The sequence below is a fragment of the Zalophus californianus genome, chromosome 14, assembly GCF_009762305.2.
Source record: "Zalophus californianus isolate mZalCal1 chromosome 14, mZalCal1.pri.v2, whole genome shotgun sequence".
Lineage (NCBI taxonomy): Eukaryota > Metazoa > Chordata > Mammalia > Carnivora > Otariidae > Zalophus > Zalophus californianus.
This window is the reverse complement of record NC_045608.1, coordinates 47,757,741-47,771,981: the sequence shown is the minus strand read 5'-3', so window position 1 is coordinate 47,771,981 and position 14,241 is coordinate 47,757,741. Positions and strand designations below refer to the sequence as shown.

The 14,241-nt window shown below is 36.4% G+C and overlaps 1 protein-coding gene across 7 annotated transcripts in view; it reads left to right on the top strand.

Annotated features, from left to right (window-relative positions):
* Positions 1–14,241, top strand: part of ZNF521 (zinc finger protein 521) — a 273,167-nt gene that overhangs the window by 27,895 nt on the left and 231,031 nt on the right. For 6 of the 7 annotated variants that reach the window (XM_027577283.2, XM_027577278.2, XM_027577279.2 and 3 more), the window contains one exon: positions 480–659. Coding sequence is in view for 5 of the 7 variants with exons in the window: in XM_027577278.2 (XP_027433079.1) it covers positions 480–659 (180 nt within the window). In the remaining 2 variants the exon portion in view is untranslated. Of the gene's footprint in view, positions 1–327; positions 389–479; positions 660–14,241 lie in introns of those variants that run through there. The other variant, XM_027577284.2, reaches the window with a different exon arrangement.

The window sequence follows — 14,241 nt, the reverse complement described above, 5'->3', positions numbered from 1 at the left end:
ATTTCGTGCCTATGGTAATTAGCTTAGCTTATTGTAGACTTTTGGCTAATTCGGGTAATTTCCTGTGAAACAGTATATTTAGCAGAAAGGGAATTCATTCTTATGCACAGTGGTTTTTTTTCCTTTACATCGGAGACTTTAATTTTAAAAGTGATTTCTCTACGTTTTAAGCAAAACCCCCTAAAAGGCTATGAAAAATGTCAAAGTTCACCTTAAGGGTGGACAGATGAATTATTTGAAGGAAGCGATAAGAAAAAAGGCCTACGTGTTGGCGGAAAGGAAAAGCGTCAGCCATCCTGAAGTGACACATCTTGGGCAAGACTCGCTTTTGGTTCCTCTGGAATAAAATCTGCCACGGAGCCTTCCTTCGGCTGCTTCGAGGAAAATGGTGCTTCTGTTTTTGGTAGCAAGAAGACTAAACGTTACTTGAAGAGAACCTGTCTTTAAACCCCACACTTACAGTCTTGATTTTCTTTCAGACCCCAGCTGTAAACTTGAAGACAAGACTGAAGATGGAGAGGCACTAGGCTGTAAGAAAAGACCGGAGGAGGGAGAGGAGCTGGAAGACGAGGCCGTGCACAGCTGTGACAGCTGCCTCCAGGTGTTTGAGTCACTGAGCGACATCACCGAACACAAGATTAGTCAATGTCAGTTGACAGGTAAACAATACTTACCACGTCTTGTCTTGGCGTACTGTTCTCTTTCTCATTTTTTCATTTCATACTGTTTTTTTTTTTTTTCTCTTGCTTCCCAATTGTTTTACTCCCGCACTTGAACACATAGGTGAGTCTAGAAGTGCTTTCGGAAGGATTCTAAGATGACCGTTGGTGGCAAACTCAGCATCACGGTCCTTAGATTATGAACTGTACCTAGATTTTAATAGCTAGTGGGTCTTTCTTTTTTCTTTCTTTCTTTCTTTTTTTTTCTTTCTTTCTTTTTTTTTTTTCTCTCTTCTCTCTCCTTCCTCCTTCCTTCCTTCCTTCTCCTTCCTTCCTTTCTTTCTTTCTTTCTTTCTTTCTTTCTTCTTCTTTCTTTCTTTCTTTCTTCTTTTTTCTTTTTTTTTTCTTTTTTTTCTTTCTTCTTTTTCTTTCTTTCTTTTTCTCTTTCTTTTCTTCTTTCTTTCTTTTTTTTTTTTCTTTCTTTCTTTCTTTTTCTTTCTTTCTTCTTCTTTCTTTCTCTCCTTCCTCCTTCTTTTCTTTTTCTTTCTTTCTTTCTTTCTTTTCTTTCTTTTCTTCTTCTTTCTTTCTTTTTCTTTCTTTCTTCTTTCTTTCTTTCTTTCTTTTTCTTTCTTTCTTTCTTTCTTTCTTTCCTTCCTCCTTCCTTTCTTTCTTTCCTCTTTCCTTTTCTCTTTCTTTCTTTCCTTTCTTTTTCTTTCTTTCTTCTTTCTTTCTTTCTCTCTCTCTCCCTTCCTTCCTTCTTTTCTTTCTTCTTTTTCTTCTTTCTTTTCTTCTTTCTTCTTTTCTTTTTCTTTCTTTCTTTCTTTCTTTCTTTCTTTTCTTTCTCTTTCTTTCTTTCTTTCTTTCTTCTTTCTTTCTTTCTTTCCTTCCTTCCTTTCTTTCTTTCTTCTTCCTTCCTTCCTTCCTTCCTTCCTTCCTTTCCTTATCTTCTTTCTTCTTTCTCTCCCTCTCTTTTTCTAACTATAGTGATGCCATGGGGGTTCAGAATCTAACATGATGGTTAAAATAAGTTAAATATTTTTTCAATATATATTTGTGAATATCTTTTCAAAGAAATGTAGCATGTGTTAACTTATTTTGATCTAAATATCACTTCCTCGGGGGAACTTTCCTTGATGCCTCTCTGCCTGAGTTTGGTGCCTTTTGTGTTCCCACAGAGTTCTCTGCCTATTGCATCTCACAATTTCCACTGCATGTGTTCACTTCCCTCTGTCCCCTTTAGACTGCGAGCTCATGGATGGCAGGAACTGTATCTTATTTGTCATTGTATTCTCTGAGCCTTGTACAGTGCCTGGCCCACAGTAGATTCCCACAGAGGCATGGACGCTATTCTGCTATGCAGTTCATGGGATGGATCCGACTTAAAATAATAATTAGCATGACAACATGTTCAGTTTAATGGTTGAATAAAACTAAACTCAGTTTGCCAAATTTCTATCCTCTTGAGTAACATCCTACAAGAACAGACTATATCAGCCTGAGTGGGACATTTTAGGTAGATATATTTTTTTAGATTCATGTAATCTTTCTCTTGCTATTTGAAGCTGACATTCTCTGGCTGTGTGCATGTGTCTGTAACTCTCTTTCTTTCTCTCTTTGTTTCCCAGCACAAATCTTTCTTCAATTACCCATGTATAGGAAACATATTTAGTAAACAAATGATTCTCCAACTGTTTTCCATAGAAGATTGATATTTTTGTAAGATTTTAAAAGGTGTTCCATTTTAGTCAGGGTTTCTGAATAGATATTTGTGGAAATGTTGGATTAAGTCCAATTAAATAGACTTCTTTATTAAAGTGCACTGTGGCTCTCCAAGAAGGGACTACAGTGACTAAGTTAAGGCCGTAGAATCTTCTTTCTTTCAGAAAACCCATTACTCTTGGTTGGAACTTAAGTTTGAGCATTGATGTTGCATATATAAATATTGGCCATAATACATATTTTTTGTGGTTTTTAGGATTTTTAATAACTTTTATTTTGTTATAGTGCCAAACTTATGAAAAATTACAAAGTAATCCATAGAATGCCCATGCACTATTTACCTCATTCACTGACTCAATGATTATTTACATTTCACCCCATTTACTTTATCATTCTTTATCTTTTGTTAATTTTTTCTTAATCATTTGAGAGAAGATTGGTGACATCATACCCTTCTAAATAATCTTATGTATTTCCTAAGAACAAATATTCTCTCACATGACCACAGCATACTTCTTGAAATCAGGAAAGCTCACATTTAATACCATAGAATATTATTATCTAATCCATGATCAATATTTAAATTCGAATAGTTGTTTCAATAATGTCCTTTATAGCTTTTTTTTCTTGTCTAGGATTCAGGATCATGTATAACATTTATTTGTCATGTCTCTTTTGTTCCTTTCACCTGGAAAGATCTCCCAGCCATTCTTTGTCTTTCTTGACCATGACATTTTTGAAGAGTATCTGTCAGCTACTTTCTAGAATGCCTCTCTGTATTTGGGTTTGTTTCTTTGTGATTACATTCGAGTTACATCATTCTGTGGCAGAAACACCATCAAAATGATGTTGTGCTCTTCTCAGTGCATTAGGTCTAGAAGCAGGTGATGCTGATTTGTCCTCATTGTTGATGATGTTAACATTGAATACTTCTTCAAGGTTGGTGTCCACCAACTTTCTCCAGTATAAAGTTACTATTTTTCCTTTGTAAGTGATAAATCATTTGTGGGAAGATGCTTTGACCCCATATAAATATCCTCATCCTCGTAAAACATCCTTTTAACTCTATAAATTTTTGTAGTTATTAGCCTTCTACCACAATTTCCTTTCTTATTCATTCACTCATTTGTTTATTTGTATCACTATGGGCTTTTGGATTTTATTTTATTCAGTGGTCATAATTTATTACTGTCATTATTTTGATGCTCAGATTGCCTGAGATTTAGCCAACAGGAATCCTTTCAAACTGGATCTTGTGTTGGTTTCATATGTCTTCATCATTATTTGAGGACTTACCTTAGTTTTGGCTGCACACAAATGCCCCAGGCTCATCATATTCTTGTCCCCAGTCCCATAATTAGCCTTTTTTTCCAAGGAGCCCTCATTCTTTTAAGAAGAAAGGTATTTAGAAACCAAGATATGGGCACTAGGTGTGTTCATTGCTGTAGGTATATCATTGATTATAGAGCCTTCCAGCAGACAGAATTAGGAAGTGTATATGTAAATTTAATATAATATACACATAAGACTCATGTGTTCATATTGATGCTTCTAATTCAATCCAACACATCAGGTTCATCCCAGGTTCCTCTCCATATTTATTACTACAGTCTTTGGCAGTGAGAACCTAGCTTCATCATCCTCAATATGTTTGCTCATTTACTTGAGTCTAGAATATACCCTAAGCCATTTCAAAGTTGCTTACTCATATCATCATGATAAGCAGACCAACTAACTAGTTTCACAGTTGTTTATTAGGGCTGTAATTTTAATGTAACATCTACATACAGTGAAATTTATAAATCATAAGTGTACAATTTGATGAATTTTGACAAAACACATATACCCACATGACCCACATCCCTCTAGAGATAATTTCCTGCATCCCAGAAATTTCTCTAGTACCCCTTTCTGATCAATAATGCTCCACCAGAAATAACTAGCTTTTAAGTTGTTTAACCACAGATTAGTTTTAGAACTTCTTGTAAGTGAATCACACAGTATGTACTCTTTTTTTTGAGTTCAGCTTCTTTTGTTCAGTATAATGTCTGTGAGATTCGTCCATGTTGTATATATGAGTAAGGTATTCTTTTTTATTGCTGAGTAATATTCCATAATATGAATATATCATAATTTATTTCCATACTCCCACTGCTAGACATTTTGGTTATTTTTAGTTTTTGGTTTTTCTCAATAAAGTTGTCAACCTTCCTATGTAGGTCTTTATGTGGACATATGTTTTATTTTTCTTGATTTAACAAGTAGAGATAGAATTGCTGAGTCGTGGGAGAGGGGTGGTGGGATGTGTTTAACTTGAAAAACTTCTGAACCTTTTCCCAAAGTGGTTGCACCACTTTATACTCTTACCAGCAATATTTGAGAGTTCCAGTTGTGCTTCCTAGCTCACATTTGTGTTGTCAGTCTTTTTAATTTTAGCATTCTATTGGGTGTGTATTGATATTCTTTGTGGGTTTATTTGCATTTTCTAGCTCATATACATTTAATTGACTTCATGTAATGCATTTTTTTATCCTTGGAATGCATAATTTTTGGAAAGTCCCATTAAATGCAAGACAATATAATTCTGTTTTTAGTGGAATACCTGGTGATTTAAAAGGAGCTTTACTCATGTAGAATCATCACTACTGTTAGAATAAAGACATAGTGACTTGACTGACATGGCTAGTATATACTATGCTAGCAAGGAATCTTACCTTAGGTGAGAGTGGGTTGTTAAACAAGCCTTAAATTCTATTTAGTGTTTATTTTTTATCGAATTTCTGCCACATAGTTATCCTTATGTTCAGCTTTATGAAATAGAATAGAAACAAAAGATACTATTTCTTTACAACTTTATATATTATACAATACATATTCCTTTATATATTACACAACTTTAATAATCAGTGCAGAAAATGCTCGATTTTCGGCACATGGTAGGGTGAAGATATTTATGGGTTAAATATTGTTTTTCTTCAAAAATGAAAAAAATGCTCACCCTGATAAAATATTTGGTTTATTTTGATCTTAAACTTTCTAAAAGTAGGGAATCTAGTCTTTGCTCACATACCACAACATTTTAATCAAAGGTAGGAAAACAGAGGCTTATTTGTGACAATCAAACACATTCTAGGAAAGGCAATCTGATAAGACTTGGTCATGTTTGCTGTTGTTTCAGAATGATTTCTCTGGGAGGGTGGAGGATTGATGAGGAAAAGCAAAAGTGGAGGATTAGAGAGAGAGAGAAAAGGGGGAGAAATGAAATCAGCAACCATTCACATTTGTTGAAGGTGTTGAAGTTGAAACTTGAGTTGGCTAAGAGTACCCTTCAGACTAATCTGAAAAAGATTAAAGATCCTTGGAAGTATTTTAATTAAAAAAAGTAATGTGATGCTTTTACCTTCCTCTTTGATTAAATCATTTTAATATAAGTTGGGACATCCAGCTCTTCCAATTCATGTTTCCTGCTTCTTGAGTTAACTCTTTTCCTGGTGCTGCTACTTGCTTCTGCTTCTGCTGCTGCTGCTGCTGCTGCTTCTTCTTCTTCTTCTTCTTCTTCTGTTTTTCTTTTCTCCCTGATGTACAAAGTGTTAGTTTAGCAAGGAGGGTATTTCTAGTTTATTTCCCCCCTCTTAATTTACTCTTTCTCTCACTGTTCTCTTTCACTTTCTTTGTCTTTTAACTTCTTCTAGCCCCATTTGTATCCTTGCTCATTCCCTGAGATTCCTGTCCTTTCTTAAAGACTATTTATTTTTTATTGTCCCTATTTCTCTGCTTCCTTTCTCCTTGGTTTACAGTCTCTCTCCGCTTCCTTCATTTTTTTCTTGCTCCTTGTGGCTTCCCTTCTATTAGCCTTGAAGTCTTTACTTATATGTGTAGGCCTCTCCAGCTATACCATAAACCTGAAGACTTTTTGGTCAACAATTTACATGAAGAAAGAGGGAATTCTGAGTAATGTTCTGATGGGTTAACTGTAGAGTAGAATTAGGAGAGAAAGAACTCTTAAAACTTGTTGATTTGTAAAATAACAGAAAACTGAGGTATTCTGTGGATTGACACTTATGGGAGTTACTGAGGGTAGTTTAATTGTCAGAGAACTGGTAGATACCCTGCTTTCAGATTATTTCCATCCTGTAGCTGAGGGTTTCTAGGTAATTTGAGATTTGTTCCTTTGGTGACGTTCATCCCCAAGGGTGAGGCACATTCCTTGGGGAGCCCTGCCTAGATGAAAAACTGATTCACTCTGTGTTAAAAGTCTTGAAATCCTGCTATAGCCTTGCCAAGTGACCCCAGAGTAGACTGAGCCTTAGAAAATGAGGTTCAAATATGGAGCAAGATGACCAATTCTTGACCCAGATTTGAAAGTCATCATGTGGATTAAGTATGCCCCAGATCAGTTCATGAGTAGATGTTAGTAACCTCAACTGAACTCAGCCACTGGGGACCTAGAGATCTAAGGGATCATATACATAATTCATCACTGAGAGGTGTTCTGGAATGTGGGCACTATTCTGGACAAGCACCCTGATTTAGGAAACAAAACTGTCCTAAGGATAGGTAGGGACGAAGGGGCTCACATCAAGAGGAGTTCTTTCTTTTTTCTCTCATGGTGCAATTTTCTTCTCGTTTTCAATCCAACATGTGTAAGTAAGTTATGTATCATCCCCGCTTGAAGGAATAAAGGGAAGAGGGAAAGAAAAAAAAATTAAATCCCACTTTTCAATTGTAGCAGTAGATGGAAACCACCTGTCCTGACCCAGCCTTGCTCTCTTTTTCCTGGAGGCTGGGAAGGGAGGAAAATCAACAGTCTAATGCTGTTGGGACTCTCTGATGCAGAAGACAGATTATCAAAATATATATTTAAAGAAGGAAAAGCACAGAGAACCTCTCATTTTACTAATCCACAAACCCTATCATTTCTTGCCAATTCCCTCAGGGGGTGGGGAGGGCTGGAAGCCAGAGGGGTCTCATCACACTTCTCAACAAAGATTTAATAGCAGGGTGCTATGGGGAAGGCTGAGATTACGGAGACTTTATTATGCTTACAAAACTGAGTACTAACCAGCATTGTAAATCATCAAAACTAAGCTACACTTAACAGGATAAATGTGTAAAGTGCATTTGGTAATACTGTATGCTTGTTCTGAGTCATTTTTCTCTTCTTTCCTGCTAATTTGCAAACTTGAGTTGTCTGTTAAGTGTTCTTTCACATCATTAATGCGAATTGCCTGGGTGTAAATGCAGAAAAACCTGAATAGCATTGTATTAGTTCTTAACCCTCTGGCCCGCCATACTCTTGGTTAAGATGAGTAAGTAGAGATGCATATGACAGCAAGGCTGTCAGACTTTGGGGGAGCATGTTTGTAGACCAGATTTTTAAAGCCCTAGCTGTATCTGTGGCTCATTTACAAATATTATTACCGTACAGGCTCACGTTTTTGAGGAAAATGAACTGAATTGAGGAGTAGATGCTGCACATCAAATCAAATGATGTGTTCACTTAATTTGATTTTAAAAGTTATGAGACTTCTGGGAAGCTTCAGTAGGTTTTGGGAACTGAAGACTTTGCAACATCTGGATTTTTTTTTTTTCCAAAGAATTTTTTTAAGAAGTGAAAGTGATTGTACATGTGTTATATGGTTGTGGTAAATTAAAGACTGGCTGTTTCCACCCCAAAATCAAGTACTCTAACAGCTAGTTCTGTTGGCAAAGGGAATAAGGAAACTGAATATTTTATGGAATGAGGCACTGTTTTCATGGAAGCATATCGAAACTTTGTAAGACCTTTTTTTGTTTTCCTTTTTAAGGCATTAGTTGAAATAAATTACATGAAATAAATGTGATATTTTAACTTTTTAGTTTATATAAATTACGTTTAAGGTGTATAGCTTTTATTTGCATATTTCTGTATTAATTTCTGTATTAATTCATTATTCATACTTTATTAATCATTTATATGTATTAATTATGTATTTCTATATAATTAGGCTTAAGGCATTGTATGTTTTATTTTTTTATTTCCCTCCATTTTGATCAATTCCTTGTTTCCTACCTAAAATATTTTTTATTTTTTTTAAGATTTTATTTATTTATTTGAGAGAGAGAGAGTGTGCAAGCACAGAGGGAGAGGGAGAAGCAGACTCCCTGCTAAGCAGGGAGCCCGACGTGGGGCTTGATCCCAGGATCCTGAGATCGTGACCTGAGCCAAAGGCAGACGCTTAACCGACTGAGCCACCCAGGCACCCCTATTTTTTTATTTTTTAGCCTATTTTTTTTCTCCAAATCCGCTAAGCCCCCAAAATGCAGTTTCTTGGCCTCCATCAATTCCATTCCTAGCCGCTTCTCCACACACTTCTTATTTTGTAGACCAGTGGTTTCCAAACTTTTTGATAAGAAAGAATTTAGTATGCATCTTTGTCATACATACTTACCAATACATTTCAAAGATGCACATATATACAACATTCACAAAAGTAGAAATTGAAAACTGAGGTCAAGATGAAATACAGAGGTATTTAAAATAAATTTATGTTGTTTTGAAGTCCTGGTCCAGATTCACTTTTTTTGACAATCCATTTTATTTTTAATTTATTTTATTTTAAATTTATTTGTTTATTTGACAGAGAGAGAGCACAAGCAGGGGAAGAGGGCAGAGGGAGAAGCAGAATTCCCAATGAGCAGGGACCCCGATGCAGGGCTCGATCCTAGGACCCTGGAATCATGATCTGAGCCGAAGGCAGATGCTCAACTGACCGAGCCACCCAGGCACCCTTTGACAATTCATTTTAATGGCTCTGTCTCACGGAACCACCCAAAGAGCGAATGTGTGTTATTACACTTCCCAATGAAGTTCATCATTATCAGTGGTGGATATAAGCTCATATTTCAAATAACTTTCCCGATAATGTCAGAGTTTTTTGCCAGTTTTGGGTCAGGTCTGATTAAATTGTTTCCCTCTTTTATACAATGGCTGATGAACAGCTTTTACTAGGAGTGGAAGCAGCCAGATTTGCCATTTTCTTGACGATTACTTGTGCTCCATTATCAATATTCTGCAGTTTTCGTCGCAGAAGACTTTAAAAATCACTTGTCAAACTTTGAGGATTTTGTGTAAATTAGATTAATTAACATTAAAAATATGATCCATAAGGCTCTTTCACTGGGCTCGGTAGATTGCATTATTTTGAGCCGTGGGAAGGGACTGGAAAAACAAGGGCGCCCAGGCTGATGGGGATACTATTTATCTTACTGCTCTCAGGAAGGTCTGCTTTGTTTCTGGCTGGTGTCTGTTCTGATTGATTTCTAAATATTCAGAGCATCTTCTCTATCCTAGGATTTGTACCCTGTATTTCAGAGACCACTGTTCTTGACTACGGTGTGCTACATCATGTGTAAAACAGCTCACTAATCTCTGCCCCTCTCAGTTTTAGATAAAGTGGTGGGGTTGAGGATGTCATTTTCATGGTCTGGCAGGGCCATGACTAAATTCTATACATTACCAGAGAAAAAGCAATCCTCCCTAATTGGTTCCAACCTCTGAGCCGTTGGCCGAGTGAACTCCTTTTTCTGATTTTGGAGGAAGGGTCAGTGAAGCTCTTACCCGCTATGAAAGCTTTGTTATTTTCACACAGAACTTTTGATATTAGTATGTAGTCTACCATTCTCTTCTTGACATATTTGTTTGCGAAATTCTCTATCGAAACATGAATGTAAAATAATCATTTTTGGTCCATTTTCTTGACACTCTTTGAATGCTTTTGTATACTGTAATTGGGATTTATAAAAGGACTGTACTGATGAGTTACATTTTCCCACTGTGAATGAGTTATTACCTGTATTAATTTAATAAAATTAAATAGTTGGAATGTTGAAGGGGTAACTTAAGAAATATTTCTTTGTATTTTTGATGTGCACTTTGAAATTGGTGTTGTTATTCTCAGCCTGCTTTAATAATTTGTGCATCACAAGAAAGCTACCGATTATGAATGAAAAGTTCCTGAAGGGTGAAAGTGCTAGAAATAAAAAATAAATGGGTGCATTCGCTTTCTTTTTTACAAGTAGAACCTAACTGGAGGATGTCACGTATTAGCTATAACTGTGCTTGCAAATTACCTGCTCCTTGATTAATTTGAGGTTTTTGAAATTAGCATTTTGAAATGAATATAATCCAAGAAAAAATTAGCATTATTTGTTTGTGTAGAAAACATTGTTACCTTTGGATGTCTTGCGGAACCACAACTGTTTTAGATAAATGGTTTTGCCTTAGTTGTGTAATTGATAATGAATATATAATCACTTAATTCTGTGGTTTCAGGATTTATTTGCCAAAAATTGTAAATAAAATGTCAAGAACACAATCCATGGGAGAATATCTTCAAGAATTTCCACTGCGTCCTTGATGGTCATTGATGGTAATTAAAGCTGTCAGTTTGTCCCTGTGGAGAAGTGTAAAAATTATAAATGAAGGGATGTATTTGGGATGTGGAAACAGTGGGGCCTCTTTTGTGGGGAAGATGAATTAAAAGAGATCAACTATTTCCTAGGCCCTATGCAGCCATTCTGTCTTACAAGCAGGGCAGTGCGTAGCAATTTGGATACAGTCGTGTGCACACAAGGGCTCTGCCACATGTAGCCTGTTCTCTATGTTGAAATTCAACATCATAAAACTTAACATGTTGAATTTTTACATTTTTACACGACTGCACTTAATTTTTTTTTTTTTTTTTTTTTTTTTACATTACTCTACTTAGGATGCTTCCTTTAAAGAGTGGTGAGTTGCTAAAGGAGTATTAAAAGTAGACTGTTTCCCCATTCTTTCTCTTTGTGCGAAGTCTATGGTGGGGATCTTGTCTTTGGGGAATGGCAGCAATGTCACGTAAATCCATGACCTCTTAATAGGCCTTGGGAGGGGAAGGCAAGAATCATTCTACACTGTGCCTCAGGGCTTAGTTCTTTTAAACTTCAAGGAATTGGACTGGAACTCTTCACTCCTTCTCTCTTTCAGCTTTACCTTCAGGGGAAATTGATCGATTAGAGGTGATTATTCCACAAACTCTGAACCCTTTTCCCCTCTTTGTTCCAACTGGAGCTTCTCAAAGTTTAAAGGGATTGTGTCTCCTGGGTGAATTTGTAGAATGAATTTAAGTAGATTATTGGGTAGAACTCTTTGAACACACATTAAAAGTGCTAAAAAATATATTTGGAACAGAAGGAAATATTTGAAGCCAAAGGATAAAAAAACATTTGTTTCAATGCTAATTATAATGTAATTATATGGGATATTTTTGAGCAAACGATTAGTTGCTAGACTGTAGAATCATAGTAGTGCTTCAAACCAAGAAAATAACAGGGTCAGTACAACAAATGGACAAATGTGGTAAATCTGGATGGTGTAAGACCCTAATGGGACAGAAGACATCCATAAATGACTAGGTTTATATATGTCCTCTATTAACCACAGCAAGATTCTACTAATTGATAGCTTTTAGTTTTTTCTAACTTCTTTGTTTTACAACAACAAAATGATATATACCTAATTTTTTTTTTTTTTTTGCATGCATGATAGGTTTGTCTTACGGACACTGTGGACCTCGTTTGAATGATATCTATTACCACAGCAATTTAATTTTTCCCTCTTTAAAAAAATCTAATTCTTTGACTCTACCTACCCACAGAGCAGTATTAGCTCCCCCTGGTGACTAAATAAAAATGTAGACAAGGATGATTGGGGTGATGAGCTTCATTAACTTTAATCTTTAAATGCATAATTAATACTAAGATGCATACAGTAGGCATGTACACTGAACTGTTTTCCAAGTAAAAATTCTAATTAGTCTTGAGAAATGTCCATTTTCATATCAGTATCTACATAATGAAGGCTGGTCGATCTTATGTGGCTTTCTTGGAATTGTGCCCATTTTAATGACCCCAGAGCTCTTGGTTTTCTGATGTGGGAGATATTGGAACAGAGGGTAAATATTCAGATCTCCTGTACACTAGGAGCTCATTATAAACAGAAAATAAAAGCAAAAGCAACCACCAATTTACCTATCTCTATCATTCGTACAAAATAGGCTTTCTGTAGAGAAGGTTATCATTGTTAGAATGGTTTAAAAGAAATATTCTTCTAGAAAAACACTGTTACACATTGAAACACTAAGATGAATTTTTTTGTTGTATCAAGAAAACATTTTTCCATTTAATTTACGAATTATTTGAAGTGTATGTTTTTCTTACCGAGGTTGGCTTTCAGCTTAAGTCTTATAGTTTAATTTATAAAAAAATTCCCCATCATAATTAAATTATGAGGTCGACGGTTGAGAAGGCTTTTATAATCTTTTTGAAAACAAATCTGTCAAATCTGTCATGTGCTTACGATTTCTCATATGTAATTTTATTTTCTATGCAAAGTCTTTGCTTTTCACCCTGTTTTATAATGGTTATCAGAAAGCAGTGTTCTGTGACTATATGATCTGGTTTAATTATTTTATATTAAATATTATATATTATCATGAATTCAAAAAGAAAGCTCTGAAATTTTATCTGAGAGCTAATATTTGAATTGATCTTTTGCTCCTCCTATTCTTCTGAATGTATGCTCCCTATAATTAGCACCCCACCCCCCAAGCTCACTAACCTTTTGCTTTTCTTCCCTCCCCAGGACTTTATTTTTAGGGCACAAGCCTTAGCCTCCAGGTTTGTGTTTTCCTTTTGTTTTTCCAAGGCACCTGTCTGTGTTGGGAGAAAAGATACAGTCTTCTAAATGTAAAATTACTTCTTGGTACCTGAGGTATCATCCTCTTTGGCCTGTGGAAATCTATGGGAAACTTCTTTTGGAGTTATTGATACTATTTTGTCCCTCAGCCTGAAGTGATAGTATGGTTATCAAGCAGCACAATGGAATGCAGGCCCTCCTCCTCACCTCAAGTTTATTTTTCCCTCCTCCCATTGCTTCCTTTCTCAAGGGAACTGCCTGCCCTTCGCAGTTCATTTGCCTCAGCCCTCACAAAAGAGCAAAGAACCATGCTTTGCCTTAGTTTTTGCTTGTGGTCCCTCATAGGCAGAGTTTAAGCTGGTGCCTCACAACTAAATAGTGATAGCTTTCTTCTTGTGAACACTGGTTTAAAACTGACAAGCTGGGGCGCCTGGTTGGCCCAGTTGGTTAAGCGACTGCCTTCGGCTCAGGTCATGATCCTGGAGTCCCGGGATCGAGTCCCGCATCAGGCTCCCCGCTCAGCAGGGAGTCTGCTTCTCCCTCTGACCCTCACCCCTCTCATGTGTGCTCTCTCTCTCTCTCATTCTCTCTCTTTCAAATAAATAAATAAAATCTTTTTAAAAAAATAAAACTGACAAGCTTTGGGCACCCGGGTGGCTCAGTTCGTTAGGCATCTGACTCTTGGTTTCGGCGCAGGTCATGATCTCATGGGTCATGGAATCAAGCCCTGGAATGGGGCCCCATGCTCAGAAGGGAGTCTGCTTGAAGATTCGCTCCCTCTGCCCCTCCGCCACTCCTGTTTTCTCTCTCCCTCTCTAAAGTAAATAAAATAAATCTTAAAAAAACACCCAAAAAACTAGCAAGTTTTTGTTAATACAAATACTGTTATATTGATTAGATATTGCAGTGTGGCTTAGTATAATGAAAAGTATGTGGCATAACTTCTTGCTACATGAGAAAGGCTGTGCAGAGGTAGTGAAATGAATAGCACCTCTCATTAGTTGGTTTTCCCAAATACTACTGTGCATTTGTCAGCAAATTCAGCTCAATAAACATTTATCAAGGTCCTACTCTTTGTCCAGTAAGGCTGGACCCAGGGATCAGGGCCCAGGATCTTCTGGGAGAAAAATGGTTGAGAGTGGCTCTCTG